At 35.2% G+C, this 21,917-nt stretch overlaps 3 protein-coding genes across 3 annotated transcripts; 1 reads left to right on the plus strand and 2 right to left on the minus strand.

The window, feature by feature from the left end:
- Positions 1–347: 347 nt before the first annotated feature.
- LOC108836717 (U-box domain-containing protein 29) lies at positions 348–1,984 on the minus strand. Its single transcript, XM_056986333.1, has one exon. It carries the CDS (start codon positions 1,760–1,762, stop codon positions 485–487), a length of 1,278 nt encoding a protein of 425 aa, XP_056842313.1. The 5' UTR covers positions 1,763–1,984; the 3' UTR covers positions 348–484.
- A 10,985-nt stretch (positions 1,985–12,969) lies between these two features.
- Positions 12,970–13,662, plus strand: LOC108861110 (protein IDA-LIKE 4-like). Its single transcript, XM_018634936.2, has one exon. The coding sequence runs from the start codon at positions 13,045–13,047 to the stop codon at positions 13,327–13,329; it is 285 nt and encodes a 94-aa protein (XP_018490438.1). The 5' UTR covers positions 12,970–13,044; the 3' UTR covers positions 13,330–13,662.
- A 1,328-nt stretch (positions 13,663–14,990) lies between these two features.
- Positions 14,991–21,813, minus strand: LOC108861559 (protein TONSOKU). The gene is made up of 18 exons (XM_018635453.2): positions 21,532–21,813; positions 20,603–21,403; positions 19,990–20,166; positions 19,695–19,786; positions 19,286–19,384; positions 18,423–19,155; positions 18,171–18,300; positions 17,921–18,037; positions 17,607–17,707; positions 17,339–17,459; positions 17,076–17,188; positions 16,886–16,997; positions 16,612–16,716; positions 16,460–16,526; positions 16,247–16,367; positions 16,004–16,177; positions 15,707–15,824; positions 14,991–15,613 (listed from the first exon to the last, which is right to left on the minus strand). Exons 1-18 carry the CDS (start codon positions 21,796–21,798, stop codon positions 15,078–15,080), a joined length of 3,984 nt encoding a protein of 1,327 aa, XP_018490955.1. The 5' UTR covers positions 21,799–21,813; the 3' UTR covers positions 14,991–15,077.
- Between the last annotated feature and the right edge of the window lie 104 nt (positions 21,814–21,917).

The raw sequence follows: 21,917 nt of genomic DNA on the forward strand, positions 1-21,917 counted from the left end.
TTTAGCCAGATTCAGTGGACTAAAGTTTTAGATTAATCTTATTCTTTTAGTACGTGAAGCTGTCATTTGTATTTGATCGTACCAAAAGTGTTTGTGTCTTGTCCAGCCAATAGATTTCCAAACATCGCCTCAGCTAACAAGCTAAAGTAAATCAGATATTAGTCATTCCCTTATTCCCTAGTACTATCTATCTATTATATAAAAATATAAATCTAATAAAAAAAATGCCACTTCGAATTGCTAATGTGTGTTTTAAATATGATACAAATTTGAATTAAATTACTGTTAAAATAGTGTTTTCGGACAAAAAAAATCGTATACTTCTCAATTAAATTACTGGAATCAAAAACCAGAAACGAGAATAAAAATTGATATTAGTAAAATTGATCATCACACTATGCAAAAATGATTTACACGATATCTACGATCAAAACAGTTGATTGTGTAACATACACCACTAAAAAGATTATTACTATAACAAAAATCAAAACGGCATAATATGTGTGGTCTTGGTCTCGTAAGCAGCCAAAGCCGAAGCAGATGACTTGACCTTCAAAACCTTTATCAAATCCTTCGCCATTTGCCTCACCATCGGCGAGCAGTTGCTCTGAATCACCACTAACAGCTTCGTCACGCCGTTACTTCTCTCCACCGTCTCCTCAACCGTCTTATCTTCCTTGAACACGTGGCACAGACACCACAGAATCGTCACGGCGTGCTCAGTCGCCGTCGTCGACACTTTCAACAGCTTCTTCACCACTCCCTCCACGCATCCCCCGCCGCCGCAAATCTCCGATCTACCTTCCCGCTTCGACGACAGTATCTCCAGCAGCTTCAGAGATTTCTCCGTCACCGCGACGACGCTCGTCGTCGTCTCCTCCGTTATTAGAACGTCTCTGATCCTCGCGATCGTCTTCGCGGCGATTAGTTTCGATCTCACTCGTTTCGATTTCGAGATTTCGATTAGGAACGATAGACTCGCTTCGATCAGGTTAGGATCCGACTCGGTGCCGATTGATCCGATCAGCTCCGTTAGAATCCCGTCGCGTTCCGCGACCGTCATCCTCGATTTCGTATCGACGGAGGAGATCACCTCCAAAACCCTAACGGCTTCGATCTTCGACTCCAGATCCCCGCGCTGAATCGCGAGGAGAATCGCCGTTAGACAATCTCCTCCTCCACCACCGTTGGTCAACATCAGATTCGATAACCGTTCTCGATCTCCTTTCTTGATTATAGTATCCAAAACCTTAACCGCTAGAAGAACTAGCTCGATCTTCTTCGCCGTCGCCACGATATCGACGAGCATTGGCACTACGAGATCCTCTCTCTCCGAGAGAAACTCTCTGTTCGCTTCCGAATCCTTAACGAATCGAACGATCCTCGATAAAATCTCCAGACGAATCTCTTCGTCGTCGTCGTCCTTCTCGAGCCTACTCAGTCTCGCCAACGAATCGTTCACTTCTTCCGCCGTCGGAATCCCTAGAGCAGACGCCGGATCCGGAGAACCACCACCGACGGAGTCGGACCAGGCTTTGATGAGCCGTTGGAGAGTGAGGTTGGGAACGAGATCCTTCGATTTGAGAATCTGCATAGTGGCGGGACAAGTGCTGTTGCCTCCGTCGAGCCACCGCTGGATGCTTGGACGATCGTAGGTGACGCCGGTGCAGAGACTGACGGGAGATCTCATCACGTCGAGAGATATGGGACACTTGAAGAAGGTAGGCACCGTAATGTACGTCTCGGTTTCATCTCTCCCCATTTCGTTTCGTTAAAAGAAAAAATTCAGAGAGAAAATGCGGGAAAATAAAGTTATTGTTGTTAATGTGAGAGGTGGGGGAAGGAAGTGAGTGGTGGTGGTTTTAAAGACGGGAGTCAAACGCACGCTTGCGTCACCGTTTTGAACCTATAAAACATACTATATAGTTTTCCATGATTATTCTTTATCTTTACACATACGAAAGAAAAAAAAACATTCGGTCCTATATTCTCAAGACATGATAGTATAGAGTAGTTTCTAGTGTGTATTGACAAAAAATGAAAAAATAGTACAGTTGAGAAGTCAGATATATAAGAATTAAATGTTCTATTTAATACAAAAATAATAAAGAGAATTAAATGTTGTATTTAATACGAGATAATTCAGAGATTCAACTAATTTTTTTGGTCCAGGGTCAGAAATCAGAGTGTCTTTGCTCGGTCAAATGTCGTAACCGTTAGATCTGGGTTTGATGGGAGTTTTGACCAACGGTGTCGATTTTTATACACGTGTGAGTTAGGAGGCCAGAAGCGTGTGGAGAGGAGTGGGGCCCAATATTCTGCACGAGGGTCTAGTCAAGTCCGATCTCGTCGAGAGAACAATGCACATGGACTTGCTCCATTATCTGTTTTATTTTTTGTACATGCTAAAATCTTTTTAGTAGAAACCAAACAAATGAACAATCATGAAAAAGCAACGTTATAATATCTGTGTTCAAACTCTTTTTTTTTTTTTTTTTTTTAAGAAAATTATATTAATTCATCCCATAAGATATTGGGCTCGGAACAGTACAGACGCGACGGAGAAACAGTCGGAAACCTAAAAAAAGACCATAGCTAAGACAAAACAACAAACAGAGCACAGCAGATCTAGAACAAAATCTAAATCATAAAAGAAACAGAGACTCGAGCGAGGGAAAGACGACGCAAGGGGTATGAAACCCCAACTCCGACGAGCACGGATGGTTAACAAATCCCGATGTTACCGGAACTTCACGCTGGCCGGCGTGCACGAACCGACCATTGATCCATCGACGGCTAATCTTCAGAGCCAGAGCCATCCTCGGAGGCATCCCGCGGCCCCGAACGCTGGGATCGAGAAGAAACCCAACTCTCAAATCATTCTCTGCCAAGCTCGTTCACGCCTCACCGTCGCACACGACTCTCGGTTTCCACGCACAAACCCTAATTCCTCCGGCCAAGAGAAAGCTTCCGCGACTAAGAGGGACCGCGCTCGGAGAACCGCCATCTCCAAGACGGGCTCGTCGACCACCGGAAGCCTCCCACAGCGACGGCGCAGAGAGAAAACCCTAGTCCCGATAGATAACTTGCAAGAACCCGGTGTGCCTCCGCCGTCCTCTAGCAGAGATCGACAACCTTCTCTCGACGACCTACCAGAACCTCAGTCTCTTCATGGCGGACCACCGCGACAGAGTCCAAAACACCGCAGAGTAAAAAGAGATGTGCCTCCGGCGAACATCTACCTTCCATCAATTTCGCTCAGGATCCGACAAACAAGAAAAGAAAAAAGGAGGGAGGGAGCATCCTAAGAGATCGACAGTACGTCGATGGTCGGAGCTCCTCCCAAACGAGATCTACTTTTGGGAGAGTTTTTGAGAGGAGCGCGTGTAAACAATCGCCGCTCAAAGGCTTCTTCGTTATTATCTGTGTTCAAACTCTGACTCGGCAAATATATGAAAGCTGATCATATTGGTTTTGGGCGATTGATTCTTGGACACAATACTAAGTAGTGTTGTGGCTTGGCTTATTTTAGTACATGAGATTAAAATCTTTTTACTAGAAACCAAACAATTATGAAAAAGCAACGTTATGGTATCTTTGTTTCAACCTCTGAGTCAGCAAATGTTAAAACGTGGTACAGATATATGGAAGCTGATCATATTGGTCATGAACGAATAATACTTTGGCATATAAATTATGTGTTAATTTGGTTCAGCAATACATAATAAGTTGTGTTGTGGCTTGGCTTCCACTACGGATAAAGGGGAAAAAATTATTCGAGCGAATGTGTTTTATTCGGGGAGAAAAGCAAAAGCGTTTCTTTTATTTTGTGGATTGTCATCTTCTGGTCAATATAATATGTTTGTTAGATAATTTAAAGTTTTGTGATGAGCAACAGCATGTATTTTAGAAAAGCTTTCGAATATCCACAGCATTTTTAGTTGTCTCAATCGTATAAAACATATGGTTTAAGACTGCCTAATTTCAAAATTGACTATCAAATTAGGTTGCATTGAATATATATCTCAAATTCAAAGGATTTGAGAGTTTGGTCCTTTTGCTTAGGTTCTAAAAATCGCTCGCCTAGACGATAAATCGGCCGAGAACTCGTAAAACGGTTGGTCACCGTGGCGAGTTGAGATGATTCGGTTGCTTTGTACAGTAATCCGAGTTAAGACCGCGGAGAACGTGGTTTAGTGAACGCAGCCGATTTTTATTTTGAAGCGCGTAGCCCAAAATTATCTTATTTGCTATCACCCAATCCCAAATACTATATTCAGTGAATCACCGGAGCTTTACGTTGACAGTTCGATGCAAAAAAATTATAACAATGAACAAACTGAAAAACACAGGCAGAGATAGATTTCAAGTTTCAGAACTCGTGAAGAAGAAGATAAAGTCATATTTACAGTTATACTCTTTTACTGAAAAACAATTAAAAATAAACAAAAGTGGCACAATTGAGCATCAAAGTCACGACAATGACGTCAAAACAGCACATCGACCACTACACCACTTTAACATTTTTTTTTGGTCAAACACTACCTTAACATTATAAGTTTTTCTTAACTATACAAAATATATAACTTATATTTTAATTAAAAAGCTATAAAAAAAATCCACGATTACTCCCCGATTTAATTTCGATTTTTTGTTAAATCGCTAGGCCCAGACCAGCCGCACGCGTAACGCCTAGCGCGTTTTAAAACAAGGGTATTTGTTAATTATTGCTTTGTTTGCTCACGTACGGTTGTGCCATGTTTAAATGACAAAATAAGTGTGTGGGTGCTTCGTATTTAATACATAAGTTCTAACAATGCGAATATATTTCAGATTTTCAGTTCGTTTGTTTTGTTTCAGTTTCTTCTTTCACTTATAGGTGTGGTTTATTGCTCTCTTTTTCTTTAATGTTCAAACTAGGATACTATCCGCGCTTTGAAAGCGCGGAGTTAAATTTTATTGATTTGTTAATATGTTATTTTATTAAATAATATGTTTAGATATGTACGTTCGGTTTTCGTTTCATTTCCAGATTGTATTTTTGGCTTTCGATTTGATTTTGACTCGGTTGTAGCTTTTTATTTTCGATTCAAGATATATAAAAATCGTTCGATTAGTTATTAATTTGAGTATGGTTTGAATTTTAGTTATTTATTTTTTGGTTTGGTTAAGTCACAATATTCAAAAATTCCAAAAAATACCACGGTATATGGTATAAACCATTTACTAAAATCGTGGTATAGATAATATTTTATGTAAACTATATACCATGGTATTTTTTGGAATTTTTGAACATTGTGACTTAACCAAACAAAAAAAATAAATAACTAAAATTCAAACCACACTCAAATTAATAACTAACCGAACGGTTTTTATATATCTTCAACCGAAATCAAAAGTTACAACCGAATCGAAATCAAATTGAAAGCCAAAAATACAATCAGGAAACAAAGCGAAAACCGAAAGCACATATCTAAATATATTATATCATCCAACACATATTTATCGAAATCAAATCGAAGGTTTTCTTTTTTTTTTCTTTGTTTTACTGGTACAATAATAAGCAAGAAACAAAAAGGATAAATCATAAAAACAAAGAAAAAGTGTGATGGGTTCGCGATGGTGAATGAGGTGGGTCCATTAGTTTCCTATTATACCTCAATTAGTTATTCGATAGCTTGTTAATTGTTATAAAATATTTTCCATTTGTTTTTTTAATAAAAAGAGAATGGTATTGCTGTAAATACTAAGAAAAATAAAGAGGATGTCAAAAAAATGTATGCTGTTTTAATTGTATTGATTTGGTCTATCACCTTTCCATTGATCCATTCATTTTTCTTCTTCATTGATAATTAACTTGATGATGCTTATGTAGTTTTCTTACATTGAGTTTTACAAACTTTAATTTTGGAAACAAGAAATAGACTAAATGCCCGTGGATGGTATAAGCAGAGGGTGACAGAAAGTTGCTGGCCTAATTAGGTCAAGTTTCAATTAGGTTTAGCATAATTAATCAGGTATGTATACAATCATGGTAGTAGCCGTTGAATAGAGGCATAGAGCGTAAGATACGAGCAACCTTTTAATAAAACTCAGATACATTATTTTGAAGATATAGCACGTCTTTTTTCTTATCAAATTATATGTTTTTATAGTCCTTATTATGGCAGACGAAGTAATGAGAGTATTCATTAACTCGTGAGCATATAATTTGCTAATTGCGTATAGTAGGGTAAAATTGCACCGAAAGAGACTTAAAATATAATGATGCGAACGTGCATGATTTTCTATAAGTAATTATGGCCAATCTGAAAAATCTGCGCCAGATTTATAATGATCTCAACTTTAATACAGTAAATAACACCAATAAACCACTCATCATCTTATTCATCCATTATTGTTCTTGGTAGACAATAAATTTCGCTTGTCCTCATATGCAAGCAACTTTTCTATCTTCTTTTCTTTGTAAATAGTGTTATATCTAATCGTGAACATGTATTTCTCATTATTAAAAAAATAATTGCTGCAAGAAAATACTAATGTGAAATGGGTGAAAACGAGATTTAATTACGTTCTAACTTTCTCTTCCAGTAAAAAAATATCTTCTAGAACGTCGTCTAATAATACATTTTAAATGGTAGGTTTTATGTATCTATGGGGACAATCTATCCACAATAAATCTAAACTAGCATTTTAAATGAAATCTCCATGAACTTTGTATTCACAGAGTATTTGCAGGTTATGACAAATATAGCTGAATGATGATCGGTACGATATAAGAATATATGTTTTCCGTGAATTTACAGTTTATATAATGATATTACATATAACCTTAGCAAAAAAAAGTTGCTACCTGTTAAATGGCAAAAGACAATTCTGCATGACACGTATTCAAAACAAGTTCTCCATAAACTGATGGTCCAAATAGTTCGAAATAAATATTGGGTCAAGATAGAGATATGAAGAAGAATCGAGTTCCAAAAGTGTGGGGTTGTGATCCATATTATTCAGAGGTTGCCAAGGGTAGAGGCAACTAGTTTGCATCACATGCAAAAGAAAAACATATCCAGTGTCATGTTCCCATTCCAAGTCAACATCATCCAATTTTTGGTGAGTTATATATCAAATCTGACCAGCTTTTCTTCTTTAACTCAGATTCGGCACTAGCTAGTTCTGCTATGTTATATCTATGTGGGTATTTCTGTGTTTATACATGCCCATTAATAACATATATAATTCTACTAAGTATATATTAGTCATGGATAAAAGTTATACTAACTTTGCTAATGCTGTAAGACTCATTTTTTTGGTAATCATGTTACAATGCTGTAAGACTTTAATATTTTAAACTTTAAAAGTAGGAATAAAGGTAATAAAATCTCTAATGATGAAGATATTCACACGCTACGGGTAATTAAGGAGGATGAATGGATGATAAGAGTAAAATGAGGAACCGTAAAGTAACCTAGGTATGATGAAAACTCATTCGCGTGCGATTACATATAAGCAGGGGCATTCCTGAAAGATGAGAGACCTGAAACATTTTACAAAGGTTTTAACTAAAAAAATTTTTTTTGCTAATTTGGGGACCTTTTTCAGTGTAAATATTTTTTAAAAAATTGGGGGCCATAGTCCAATGTTTCACCTTGCTGTGCTCAGGACCGCCTCTGCATATAAGTCCATGACAAAAGTTTTTTTTTGCTTATATCATGGAATAAAGTTCATCTTTTTGTTCCTTAATATACGGGAAAGCTTTTGATCACACATATGTAATCAAGAGAAGCAAAAATTGTAATTGAAAGGATTTTGTAAGGATTTCAAACGTACGAGGGCGTATTTGCTTGCTCGTGTGAGATATATATGTACATACATTTTCCTTTAGTGAACGTGTGGCTACATATACTAATGTAATGCATGTATTGGTAAAAGTATTTACTGGACATCATTAACATTTTTGGTTCATTGGAAATTATTAAAGTGACCAGAATTATTATTCTATACTTTTGGCATATTCAATTCTTGTTATTAAAGCTAAAAGAAAATCAGAAGATCCAATTTCACAATTTGCTTGCGTTAAACATATCAAAACATGTTAACTTAGGCATTTCCCATCATCGATGTTCACTGTTCAGACTCGAAACCTTCTCGATACTCTTTTTTGCATGACCAATTGATCAGTATACCGGTTGCATTAGTGATAATGAAGTATATTCTTTACGTTTCTAAATATTTGATATAGAAATCTCGTGCTATTACCCACGAAAAGAACTCTGAGTAAACTGCCCCAAAAGTTCAAAACAAAACAAAAATCTTTACAAAAGTGATATAACAACAGTGGCATTTATAAGCCCATTTAAATGGGCTTATAGTTGATGACTAAAAGAGCATGCAATCATGTTTTTCTTGTCAAAGCAGATCAATCATGTCTTATTCGTAACTAACTAGTGATTTTCCGGCGCTACGCGCCGGATTCGTATGTTATATTTTTACATAAATTAATAAATTATTATATGGTCTTAACAAATAAAATATGTTAAATATAAAATAAAAATATATTAAAAATGACATTTTCTGATCTTTTTGATAGTGGTTAGTGACCTTAATACATTACTTTGTTTGAAATTGTTTAGTTCAAAGTGTAATAGCATAAGTGGTTGTCACTAATCGATTTAATAAAAATAGAATAAAAAGCCGATAGTCATAACAAAATTAATTTAGTTGGAATTTAAACATAAAACAAAGTTGATGTTTTATATAGAGAACATACTTAAATTATTAATTATTAAAATAACTATATATGAACTATAAAACTTTTACTAATATATTTAGTTCAAATAATAGAAAGATGGAATACGCTTCAATTTTTATATATTTTATAAAAAAATAAGGGTTAAGTGTCAATTTTTGGTAAAATAATTGATGAGTATCTAATATATATTTTTAAAATTACCATGTTAGACTTTTAATATATAGATGTGCGAGTTGTATGTGTTACTTTGGTTTCAAGGTCTCTCAAAAAGATGTATCTTAAAATAAGAAACATAAAATTATTTTCTATATTAGTTTGTTACTTAATATGAATCTAAATAAGGTTTTTTTATCTAAAAACTATAAATGGTTCCTAAACTCCTCTAGTTAATGGACAATTTCTATTTTAACCGGAATGGAACAATTTCATCAAACCTTCGTAGTAAAAAGTCAATTTGTTAATTAGTAAATGAGATGTTAGCATCTATAATGATCATGAGAAAAACAATTTCTAACTATCTGTGACATTCGGACTTGCTGACTTGTTGCATTTAGTAATGGTTTTGACAATAAATGGTTAGTGTGGTGCAAAGGATTAATGGTGAGGGTGGTGTGTGGTTTACAACAATTTTAAATAACTTTAGCAACCAGGCAACGTTTTTAAATTTCTCTCGGATTGGAAGTAATGATTCTTTTTTTAGTTAAGTTTTAAGAGTATATTAATCATGTTCACGGTTTTTAAAATGTATAACACAGATAGCATGCATCAGAGAAATTATTGGTTTCCTTACACAGTGTAACATGGGAAGATACCATAGAGTTTAATGTATCAATACCAATAGACCAAATGTTGGTCTTTTGGACTTGAATCGCCATCAATTACTAAACATTATTAGAGTGGGATGAGTGGAATTTCTAGATTGATTATATGACGGTTACGTCGATTGCGTTAAAGAAGGAGAATCATATAGGCTTCATTCTCCATCGTCAACATCAAATACAAAGAAACCATATAAACCAGTGTTTTGACACTCGATCCGGACATTGAACCGAACGATTTACCGGATCTCTAGATCATTGGGTGAACCGTGGGTGAACCGCGGTTTAGTAAATGAATTAGTTTTATTATATAATAATATATTAGTTATGAAAATAAATATATAAAAACTAAAGTTAATATTTTAAATGTTCTCAAATATAAAGTAATAGTTTGGATATGTATCTAAATTTATGTTTAATTTTTTTTGAAATTACTTAACTTTAGTTTCCATTTTTGTATTTTTATTTGACATACAAAATATTAAGAAATAGTTTAAAGTATTTTTAAAAAATATGTAACATAAGAGTTATGAAATCTAAAAAAAATCAAGACACAAAATTCATAATAAATTAAATTTCCAATCTAAAATTAAAACATCATTGTAATAAATTGTCAATAACAAAAATAAACTAACACCTAATCACAATTAACACCAAAACACATTAAATAAAGTTGAGAAAATATTTTAATTATTAAAAGAAGAATGCCACATGGCATTTTTCGCTCCAAGGAGATAAAAAACTCAACTTTATTAGTATAGATAAATAAATAATCTAATATCGAATTAGCATGAAATTTGGTTAAAGAAGTGGAATTATGGACTCCAATTAAATGAATAACTAATACGTAATACACCCGCGCCTATATACAATTCTTACAACCGGAATTGGATCAGCCTCATCCTATTCTGTAACATATACTAGATTCTAACCCGCTGATATTGTTATCATTTTTGTTACAAAATTTATATTAAAATAATATAAATAATTTTATTATTAAAAATTAATATCATCTAAAATAATACTAAAATATAAGCAAAATTTTACTTTTTATTACAATAATTTAAACCTTCATCACTATATAGTTTTCATAGTCAATTTTAAAAAAATTCATATGTTGTACTATTCTTATATTTTATAACAAAATTTTCTATTCCAAAAAAATACGGGATCTCAAAATATTATGTATATATTTAGATGCAAAAATTTGTGTAGATATATTTACAATAAATAATATATATATACCTAAGATTACGTAAATCAAATATATTTTTTTTCAAATAAATGTTCTTAAAATTTAAATATATAATATATACCAAACTATGATTAAGATCACATCACAAAATCTACAATGTAAGAGAATATATCCTTTCCATTTTTATTTAAATATTAAATAATATATAAAGTTTCTACTGAATTGATCTAACCATTTTTACAATAGATAAAAATAGAACTCTATTTTAATATAGTAGATTCGAGTTTAATTTATACATAAATATATCTATTTACGTTATATGTCCCATCAACAATATTCATATGAACCGTAAAAGTTGGATCTGAACCCAAAAACTTCAAAACCAAAACTGGACCAAAATTTACAAAACTAACATAATTTTTATTTTCCTAAATTAGAAAAAACAAAACCGAACGATTATCTGAATATCCAAAATATTATTTGTTTAAGATATAAATTTTTTAGTTATAAAATAATATTTCTCAAAAATATAATTTTATAAAAATATCAGAAACCTAAATTACTTGTAGTTTTTAATTTAATTTGGTTGTCGATTTTTGTTGGTTTTTTGGGTTTAAAATCAAAGTTATGTAGCACAAATGTATATTTTATCTTGATCATTAATAATCCGAATTAAAAAGGCTTTTTTTAATGCTGAGTTTTATTCCATAACAAAAAGTTTGTTCGATCTATAATCAGGATCAACAAAATACAAAAACAATAATAGTAAAGACAAAGTAAAAATAAAAGTGCTAGTAGGCACCAAAATACCATGATGCTACTGTAGTCGCAGCAGTGTTACTATCCAGTATCCCTTGAAACATGATCCAGGTTTCGTTTCTCAATTTTAAAGACCAAAATATTGATAACAGTGATAATATAAGTTGTGTGTATCAAATAGGAGAACAAAACCTCTCTTGTCAAGAGGACAATGCATGTGGTACAAAGAAGTGAAACAATCCACACACACCGGTAGGGATTATAGTAATGCATCAACAACCTTCTGTTGTTTGGCATACGGCAATCATTCCCAAGCATTCCACAAATGCTTGGTTGTTCCTCCTAAACAGAAATCCAACTTTACTGAGAATAAAGTTTTGGAATTTGGATATTGAAACAACTGCGCTCACAAGCTCGGATTTGGCTCGGTTCCAAGGAGATGGGACCTTGTCATTCACTGGTTGTTATCTCTTCCTAAGAGAACTCCATCTTCAGTGGCTGCCTACCAGATCTGGGCTGCTGTGTTGTATGAAGTTTGGAGGGAGCGGAACAGACGTCTCCATGTGGCACTACCTTTCCGGAGGTCGTTTTGATTCGCAGCATTATGAGGACAGTTCGAGACAAGGGCACTGCCCTCCTCAACACTGGCTTCTCCTTAGGTGCTGATCTTCAAGAGTTCTGGTCTTCTAGACCTTGGTTTTTACCTGCAATGGTTTCTCTGATCCATTTGTCAGTTCTTTATTTCTGTACTCTCCGTTGCTTTGGCAATTGGCCTTCTCCCCCTTTTCCTTTATTTCTGTATTGTACGTTTCTTTTCTTTATCTAATAATAATATAAAAGCCTTTTAAAAAAAAAACTTCCAATTCGACACAGCCCATCGATTTCTGGTCTAACATAAAGATGAATCATATGAACAACATCAAAACTTGCACCAACACATAAGCTCCATCACCATCAATATAACTATCAGATTTGAGCTAATCGTCTTGAAATCAAATACATTAAAAAATGAAAAACAAATGAAAAAGAAGACATTGAAGGGATAATAAAAAAGTATCATAGTGACATCTACAGAAATCAATTATAAAAAGGTAACAACTATCCTAACAGTCTTCTTCTCATGTCTCCCCGGTCAACCTGACACTACATATATGATATATAAAAAAGAATAAATTCCAAATTCATGATTTTCTATAATATACTCCTGATTTTGGTATAAAAAGGGATACATTTTCCACGCAAAAAGAAATATTTATTTATACAAGAAAATTTACACAAGTGATAGTTCGTTCAGTGATTCAAATATAAAATGCAATAATGAATGTTCAGTTTCCATTACCTTTATTCAGTTTTATTGGCCATTATTATTGTTCCAGGCTTCCAGCCAAAGAGAGACCTATTCAAAAGGGGTTGCTCTCTTTCTCCCATCAAAACTCCTCAACCAAACCCCACTTCTCCAAAACTGAAACGAACAAAATTACCTATATTGATCTCTTTCTCTTATTCAGATTTGAACCACAGAAATGGTTACCACACATCAATATTATTGGATGAAAAGGTTATCGATAAACCCACAAGCTCTTCTTCTTCTTCTGTTCTTCTGCTTCTTCTTCATTCACCACTGTGACGCCTCGAGAGCCTTGTCACCATCAAGCGTTTTCTACATAAACCCTAATAATGATCACAAGAAAAAGACTATGAGGAGAGACCATTTCTTAGGGTTCTTTCCAAGACACTTCCCTGTTCCAGCTTCTGGTCCTTCACGAAAACACAACGACATTGGTCTACAAGCCTTGTTGTCTCCATGATCATATGCTTACTCACTCTCTCTCTGTCTCTCTAGTAAACTTTATATAATGTAATTTGATGCATGAACTTATACACAAAACAAGAGTAGAAAACCATTCATTGCTCTCTGATGTTTGCTTTGACATGTTCACTATTCAGATGTTTGACCTCTTTTTAATTGTTTCTTGATCTTTTGGTTATTTTTGGGGTTGCATATATGTAAAACTTCTTTAGATTAGAAGTAAAATACTGTACTGGCCAGGTTGGGAGTTTGTTACTTTACTCTTTTTTTTTTTCTTTTGTATTATATGTAATTAAAGCTTACGAGATGAGATGATGCAACATTCCGTTTCTTCAATGCGTAATTTAACATCCTCAAGTGTTCTAAAAACCATTTTTAATTACTTTTCACCTTGTTAATCCTTTCATTGATTTCTAACAATATCTCAAAGCCGTTGCTAGTTGTCTTTCGTAAAGTTTAATTCGATAAAAATGGAAAATACAACAACTTCGTCACCTTCTACAGAAGACCCGTGGGTCATCTTTTACTCATTCAACCAATGAGCTATGAAAAGAATAAAGATATGTCTTCTCAAAGGTTTATATCTTAAAATTATGTTAAAAGAAAGATGTTGTATCTTGGATGAAGAATATAGTATTTAATTATAACTCAAAACAATTCTGAAAAATGAGAACTCGTTTGATCAGAAGAGCAAGAGCATCTCCAAGAACAACCTTATATTTGAGGTTGCAAGAGCATCTCCAAGAACAACCTTATATTTGAAGTTGGATGAACCTTATATTTGAAGTTTGAGAGTGTTTTTCTCCAATGGTAAACTTTAAAATAAACCTTAAAAGTTTTAGATATTTACATTGTAGTCCTTAACATTAGACAAAAAAAAAATACAAAACTTTTATAACAACTAAAGTGTACAATAAAATGTTATAAATAATATTTATTAATAAACTATTACACTGTAATAGAAAATTACAGATATATATAAGAGATTATTACAAACGAAATCATTTTTCTAAGAAAATATAATTATTCATCATTGTTATTTATGTAATAAACTATTACACTTTAATAGCAATTTTTGCTTTGTTTTTTCTTTTAAAACTTATTTATTTATTTAAAGTTATATGCAAAAGTTGAATTTATAAAAACATATATAAAATTTATAAAAGAAGTAAAATTATATGGACTAAAATGATAAACAAAAAAGTTATCAAGACTATTTAAAAGACATAAGAATACAAGGCCCACAAAAATATGAAACCTTAAATATAAGGTTTTGTACAGTGAAACCTCAAATATAAGGTTTCACTGTACAAAACCTTATAATTTGAGGTTTTGAGGTTGCTCTTGGAGTACATAAAACCTTATATTTGAAGTTTTAAGGTTGCTCTCGGAGATGCTCTAAATGGCAAACACCGCATGATTCTTAGGATATGATGGGTATAATGGTATCACATGCTAAATAGTAAGAATGGTTTGATTAATATCGGACAATTCCGCAATGAGTTCTACAAATACAAATACACGTTTGTAAATGTACCTTCTCAAGTTTCATTATCATATAACTTTTTTTAACATTCACCACATTTTAATTTTTTTCTTAATTTTACAATATTTATCAAAAATTAAAACAAGGTGATAAATTTCGATCCATTTTTTTTTTCTTAATTTCTCAAAGTATTAATATAACAAAGCTGCTGGACCCCAAGAGCAATGGGAAGGCTTTGTATAAGCAGAGAAGGAAGATGTTTAATCCTTTTTGCAGCATGGTTTGACTCCACAACACATCTTTCCTTCAACATAAAAATGCACAATCTCATCTTTCACATGCCTTTGGGCTATGCCAGTTCGTGATCCTGATGATGACCATGCCATGTATAATGTTTCCAAGGCTTCAACTGACAACCCATTGTTGCTTAGATCCAGAATCTGTAATTGGTTAGCCACTGCAAGCGCTGTCGAAAGCTCTTTGATAATATGGTTCTTGCCTGGTAAACTAAGACTACTGGACGTTGCAGTTTGTTCCTCTACTTGCTCATCTTCGCTGTCTGCAACTTCAAGATTGTCACACTCCATATTGGATTCGCATAAATCTTGGTCTTGGTCTTGGTTCTGGAAATGGTGTTTGGTCTCAGAACTATTAGTTTTGTCCATTGCGGGGATGGATTCACATGGACCATGCTCTTCTTGTCCCATTTCCGAGCTTCCATTCACAGGCTCGCCAAACACAGTCTCATCCAGTTCAGCATTATCAGAGATATTAAGCTCTTCGAGATTCTTATTATCTGCAAAATGTTTAGTTGCTAATTTGAAACGGAGAAGATATTTGGTTTAATTGTACCAGCAACAAGAGATTTAGGAAAAATAATAGTTCAGACCTGAAAGTGCTTGAATTATGCATAGAATTCCAGAGAGCTTCAGATGACACTTGTTTAAAATCAGAACTTTTATGTTTGAACAAGGATTCGCAAGTAGCATCCCCAGTGCATTGATTCCCTGTTTGTATATTGTTTCAGAGGGTCAGTCATGATTTAAGAAGACATAGTTTTACGTTAGTCAGACTATCGTTTCTGAGCTTTGAAAATGATAACACAATCACGAGAGTTCTCATATCAGCCTCTCAACATAGTTTAGAGATAAGAGCTCAAGGGGTGTTGAGTTCATAGAAAACATACCTCTTCGGTGATTGGATTTCCTCCAACATTGAGCTCAAGAATGCTAGAAGTTAAAGTAACATCTTGGACGAGCTTAAGAAAGAAAGGAGACGCTAGTCCACAGCATGAAAGATCGAGCTTTACAGTTTCTTCTTTTTGATAACATAGAGATTCAGTAATTTTGATAGCTCCGTCCTAGAATAATTTGGATCACAATCGTCAGATGAAAACGAATGCATTTATCAGAGTATAAAAATTCATTACCGTTCCTATTCCACAGCTGCCAACCAAAAGTTTTGACAGAGATGGAGTCTTAACAAGTGCGGAAAGGCTACTAACAACTTGGCTGCTCAGCTTTATGCCATTCATGCTCAGTTCTGTAAAGCTGTAGTGGTTTAACATATAATAATGTCAGATCGATTTACATGTGGAGAAGTTTTTTAAAAAAATACAGCTTTAATATTTTGTTTTTCCAACCTGCTTAGAGTAGCTAATTTAGCCAAGAGGTTTTGAATAGCACTCCCTGAAACAGGATTGTTATAACCTGCCATAAAAGTATGGAAATACCATCTTTAGCAAATTGAAACTTAAGAGAAAAATGAATGTAGACAACAAATTTGAAAGTGTACCTATATAGAGTTGTGAAAGTCCCGACTCCGGATCCAAAGCATCAGCAATCTTTTGAATTGTTCTAGATGTGAGTGAACAGTGTTCCACATTCAAGCTGTAAAGTGCTAAACAACAATGGGGATACTTAGTTAAGCAGAAGGGCGTAAACAGAAGAGAAGAGTTACGAATACTAGTCTAACATTAGGGATATATATTTAGTATTAAAGAGAAAAATATACTCAACCGAACAATTAGATACTACAGATAACAGTTAATTTTCAAAAGAAACTATACCCCGGCAGTTTTTCAAGATGGTTGAGAGGTATGATCCACAAGCATCAGTAAGTCGATTCCTCGACACATTGAGGACTTCCAGCCGAGTAAACAGAACAGGGCACTCACAGATCTGGTAAAGTCGATTATATTAAATAACAGGAAAAACACGAATATGTGTAACTTTATAGCCTTGGGCCTAGTGGGTTACCTGAAACAAAGCAGTTGGACCAAATCGGTTGGAGTGCAAATCCAAAGTCAAAGCACCATACATCTGGTTTGATGAGGCAAACAGTTGTTTCAGTTTCTCCATTGTTCCATTCCCTACCAACCAATAAGATGATGAAATATAAGTACCATGGAACTTACTAGTAGTTCCTTATCATCTACCCAACTAACGTCCGTTCGCAAACTAATTTTTTTTAACACTGCACATGGAATGGTGTAAGGTAGGACAATAGAGGAAAATTTCACCTAACATATTGTGGGATAGATCCAACATCGCAACTGTATTGTGCACATGGAGGGCACTCAATAAAGGAGCAGCTGATACATCTTGCAGTTCGCATTCTGACACATTGATATCATCCTCTACCTGTTAAACAAAGAATGAGATAACCATACAGATTATACACTAGATAAAGTGATACCTGTAACTAGCTTCGTTTTAAGTGTTGGAAAGAAAACAAAGAAATAAACTATTTCATCCATTAGCTGGCAAAAACTAAAGAGTGTTTCTCACCTCCGAAATGTATAATTTCTTAAGCAATTTTATACTGGGGTTCTCTGACAAATTCTGGCAACAGTCCATGTATAGCTTCATCAGACGCTTGTGAACCCAGCCTGCAACAAATTAATTACATAGCTTACAGCCGTATTGTATAAATAAGAGGGGAGAACAAATGATCATAATATAAACCAATAGAGCGGTTCAGCCACACTCATGTAAAAACTTAAAGAACAATTTGAGATGATAAACAGAACTAGTAAGATCAGCTTGACAATCATATTCCAAATATCACGGGTAGATCCCATGTGTACCAAGAAAATACTTACCACTAACGGAAGCTTCAACAACAACGTTTTCAGAACAGCCCGTGAGAATCTCATATACATCCAATGGTTTCAGAACTCTACCACCATACTCCAAATGATGAATGATCGGTAACAGACCTAATGAAACACAAATTAGACGTTCAAAGATTCAAACAACTTTGGAGCAGTATACTTAAAGTGCTGTTAAACATAAACTGTTAGGCATGAGACGGTTCTAAACGTCTGCTGTAAAATCAATAAGTTCACATACCTTTAGATTTCTCGTTATCAGGGAGCTGTAAATAGTATAAGCAAGTAAGTTCCACCTTCAGAGACTCATCATTGCCAGAACACGAGTCTAAAGCCATGTGTACATTTTCAATTTCAATTTGAATTTTTTGCTGCGAGAAGTACAATATATAGGTATCAGGGGGAAGGAAAGAGGAAGTATAGGTAAAAAAAAATACTCAATCCAATCAAGGTTAGTTAATGCTAACAAAAAGCAAGGTAAAAAAAATCTCACATCATCTGTCTTGGAATAAGTGTTGAAGTTCACGAGAGCAGATCCATGTTTGCATTGCGTGCTGTTGGATTCGCCAGCTTCACATTGAGATCCTTTTATACCGCAACCAGTTGGTTCAACAGCTTTGTTATTGGTCAGAGGTCTACAATTGTTGACATCTGGAGCAACTTTAGTGGGACGGAGAGACGTATACGAGCAAGAACCTTCTTCTACATGGTCTTGAATAGCAGGATTATCTTTACAATTAGCAGCACCATCAAAATACATACTTTCATCAGAGACTTCCTTACTCTGACTTGTAACTTTGTGCAAACTGCCCCTAGGGCGTCCCAACTCATATTCGGTATCACTTTCATCGTCAGAGAGGATTACACGAATACGCTTCCTACCAGAGCCTGTCTGTTGAGAGTCTGCTGGTGCAGAGAAATCTTTCTTTGCCTGATCAGTCTCAACATCTTGTTTTCCTGAAAACTGTTTCCTTTTGGAAAGACGTCTCCCGGGCTGGAGTAATGAAATTAGTGGCACGTCATCGTCTGCGTCATCCAAATCTGCTAACTGTTCTGATCCAGGTGAATTTGATGTTTGGAGATCTGGCGAACTACATGCATTTTGCCTATCATTTGATTTGTCCCCATGCCCTTCTGAGTCGGTTTCAGAGCATTCATCTTCTGTACCACATGCTGCTCTCTCACCCTGTTCTGACTCCAGATTTTGTATTTTTTCTTTCAACTCCCTAAACAGTATAATATGTATATGAGAAACTAAAAATTTGAAACCGCAAACCTAGTTGCAGCCTTCGAAACCTTATAGCAGATTTATATTTCTATCCATCTTCAGCACAGCGACTACATAGTGAAGATTACCTGGCTTCTTTAGCATTCCCAAATCTGATCATATGGCTATAGTGCATATGTTCCAGTGCAGAAAGCTGAACTGACGGAAGATTGGCTTTCAAAGCAATTCTGCAGGACCAAATGAAATTAGAACCTAAAACGACCATCACGTTAGTCATCAGCATGAGATATGTATGTATGCGTGGATTTCTACGGTGATAATGAAAACTACTGATTCAAGATACTTATTCAGCCTATTGGATTTATATTTATACTGCAGTAATTCTTGAACGTATTTGAAATATATTGGATTTGTGTCTGCTCTACTATTAAGCCTTCCTCCATCCCAGAGTAATGGTATGCAATAGAATTGTCAATTTTTTACATTAAATGACAAAAGAGAAATACACAGTAGCTCAAATGCAAAATTTGATTATACCTGTACCCCTTTTCAAATTCTTTAAGTGCTTGTGTCCATTCACCAATACAGTCCAAACCATCACCTATATTAATTTTCGCTAGTGCTTGTCCCTACACGATACCACCATAAGTGAGCATTAGAGTCAATAAAGAGGAAACCTATAATATTGACAAATCCAAATAGTAATATCAGTATTCCTTTTACACAGAACATGTGAGTAGAGGCCTCATCAGTTGGTTCCAGTGTTGTGACATAAATTCTGACGAGGGAATATAAATTGTAATGACTAACCGTGCAGGCAAAAAAATCTCACCTCGAAATTACCAATTGCTTTGTATCCCTCATAACTTCTACCGACCCACTTTAAGGATTTTCTGAATTTTCTGAGCTTTTGGTAAGACTCGCCAACAACCAAGAAGGCATCACTCTGTTTTTCCTTGTCACATAGATCATTTGATATTTTTTTCTTCCTTTTTGAATACTCAAGATGCTAAGACATTCAAAGAAGAAAGTGAAACCCTTTTAGTGCATGAAAATATAAATTGCAGCTTCTAACTTAAATTTCAAAACTATATTACGAGTCATTTGAACTGTGGACCAGAACAAATATAGTTTTGCCACTTTAGTCTAACATTATAAATTTATTTTGCAAGTACAGAAATACAAATTTAAATCCCAGCACTAACTTTCTAAAATGTACTTTTCCTCGAGGGAAGAAAAATCAAGCAATACTTGTATAATAGTTTTCTTAAATGATCTGAAAAGACTGGCATCAACAGAATTTCACAAAAACCAAATCAGTCTAAGAAAACAACACTGTCTTGCTCCATAGGCTTATTTATGATTGAAATTTTGAAAACCCCTAAGCTTTTGGACACATTTCAAACACATGGTATGGAGTGTTGCGATTTGAAAATAAAACTCACCTTATCCCATGCAAATACTATGCTGGATTTTTCAATAAGACGTTCAAGACACGCATGCACTTGAAGCATAGACTTCCGTTCCTCCGAAGTTCCTCTGGCATCAGTCATCTCAGCAGACAGCTTCTTAAGCCGACGCTCTTCCTCCCTCATTTCCTCCACAACTTTAATAGCTTTCTTCACAATCCTGATATTTTCCTCAATCTGTTCAACCAGCGCACTCTCGTCCTGCATAGATCTCGCCAGAGTAGAGGCTTTACCATAACACATGAGCGCGTCCCCGTAGTTCTGCGTCCTGTTGTGCAACTCAGCGAGATTGATATACCCCTTAGCTTCTCCTTGGCAATGACTTATCTGATGGCAGATCTTGATATCCATCTTGATATGCTCTTTCGCCTCCTTCCACCTTCTCAGCTCCATATAAACATTCCCAAGGTTATGATGAAGCCTACTACGCATCGCATCGTACTCCTTAACCTCCTCCTCGTCGCAGATCTCCAATCCTTTCTTGAGAATCTTGCAGGCGGCGTCAGGGTTATCGAGATCGAGATCAAGCATACCGATGTTGTTATGCGCGTTGATGTACTCCTCGAGAAAGCTTCCAGATTCTCCGCGAGGCGGTTTCTCCTTGAGAATCTGCGCAAGCTCCATGGCTTTCTTGAAGTACTTCTTAGCACTCTGAATCGCGTCGCAGTCATCCTCGGATTTCAAGAATATCTCGTGGTAGGTACGGCCGAGCTGAGTGCAAGCTCGTTGCTTCTCCACGGTGTCGCTGTTCTCTTCAGCTAGCTGCAAATGCTTCTTCTGCAAACAACCACCACACAAGAAAAAAAAACGGTTAGAAAAGTCAAACTCGGTCAAAGCTTCTACGAAAAGTCAAACTCGGTCAAAGCTTCTTCGAAAAGTCAGTTATAATCAGAGGCGTTAGTTACCTGATAGATCAAGGCTTCTTCGAAATCCTGGAGACGGAGATAGATCTCGCCGAGAGACTGACACGTGGGAAGCAGATCTTTATTTGGCAGATACTTGTTGGAGATGTCGAAATCGATTCGAAACCACTTGAGAGCCTCCACGTACTCTCCTTCGTTCTTGAGGATATCGCCGACGTTGTTGGCCCATTTCGCCTCTTCGCTCCGGTTTCCCACTTCCGTCGCTGTCCGGTAAGCCCTCTTCGCCGCCGCTAAATCTAATCGGCCCATGGAAGATTCGTGGATTTTCTCTAATTTCTTCGACGAAAGGGTTTTTATTTTTGATGCTTCGGAATTTCAGATTTCTCGAAATATTGATTTGATCATTTTCGCAAATTTTTTTGGTGGCA

This window comes from Raphanus sativus, chromosome 5, assembly GCF_000801105.2.
Source record: "Raphanus sativus cultivar WK10039 chromosome 5, ASM80110v3, whole genome shotgun sequence".
NCBI classification, from domain to species: domain Eukaryota; kingdom Viridiplantae; phylum Streptophyta; class Magnoliopsida; order Brassicales; family Brassicaceae; genus Raphanus; species Raphanus sativus.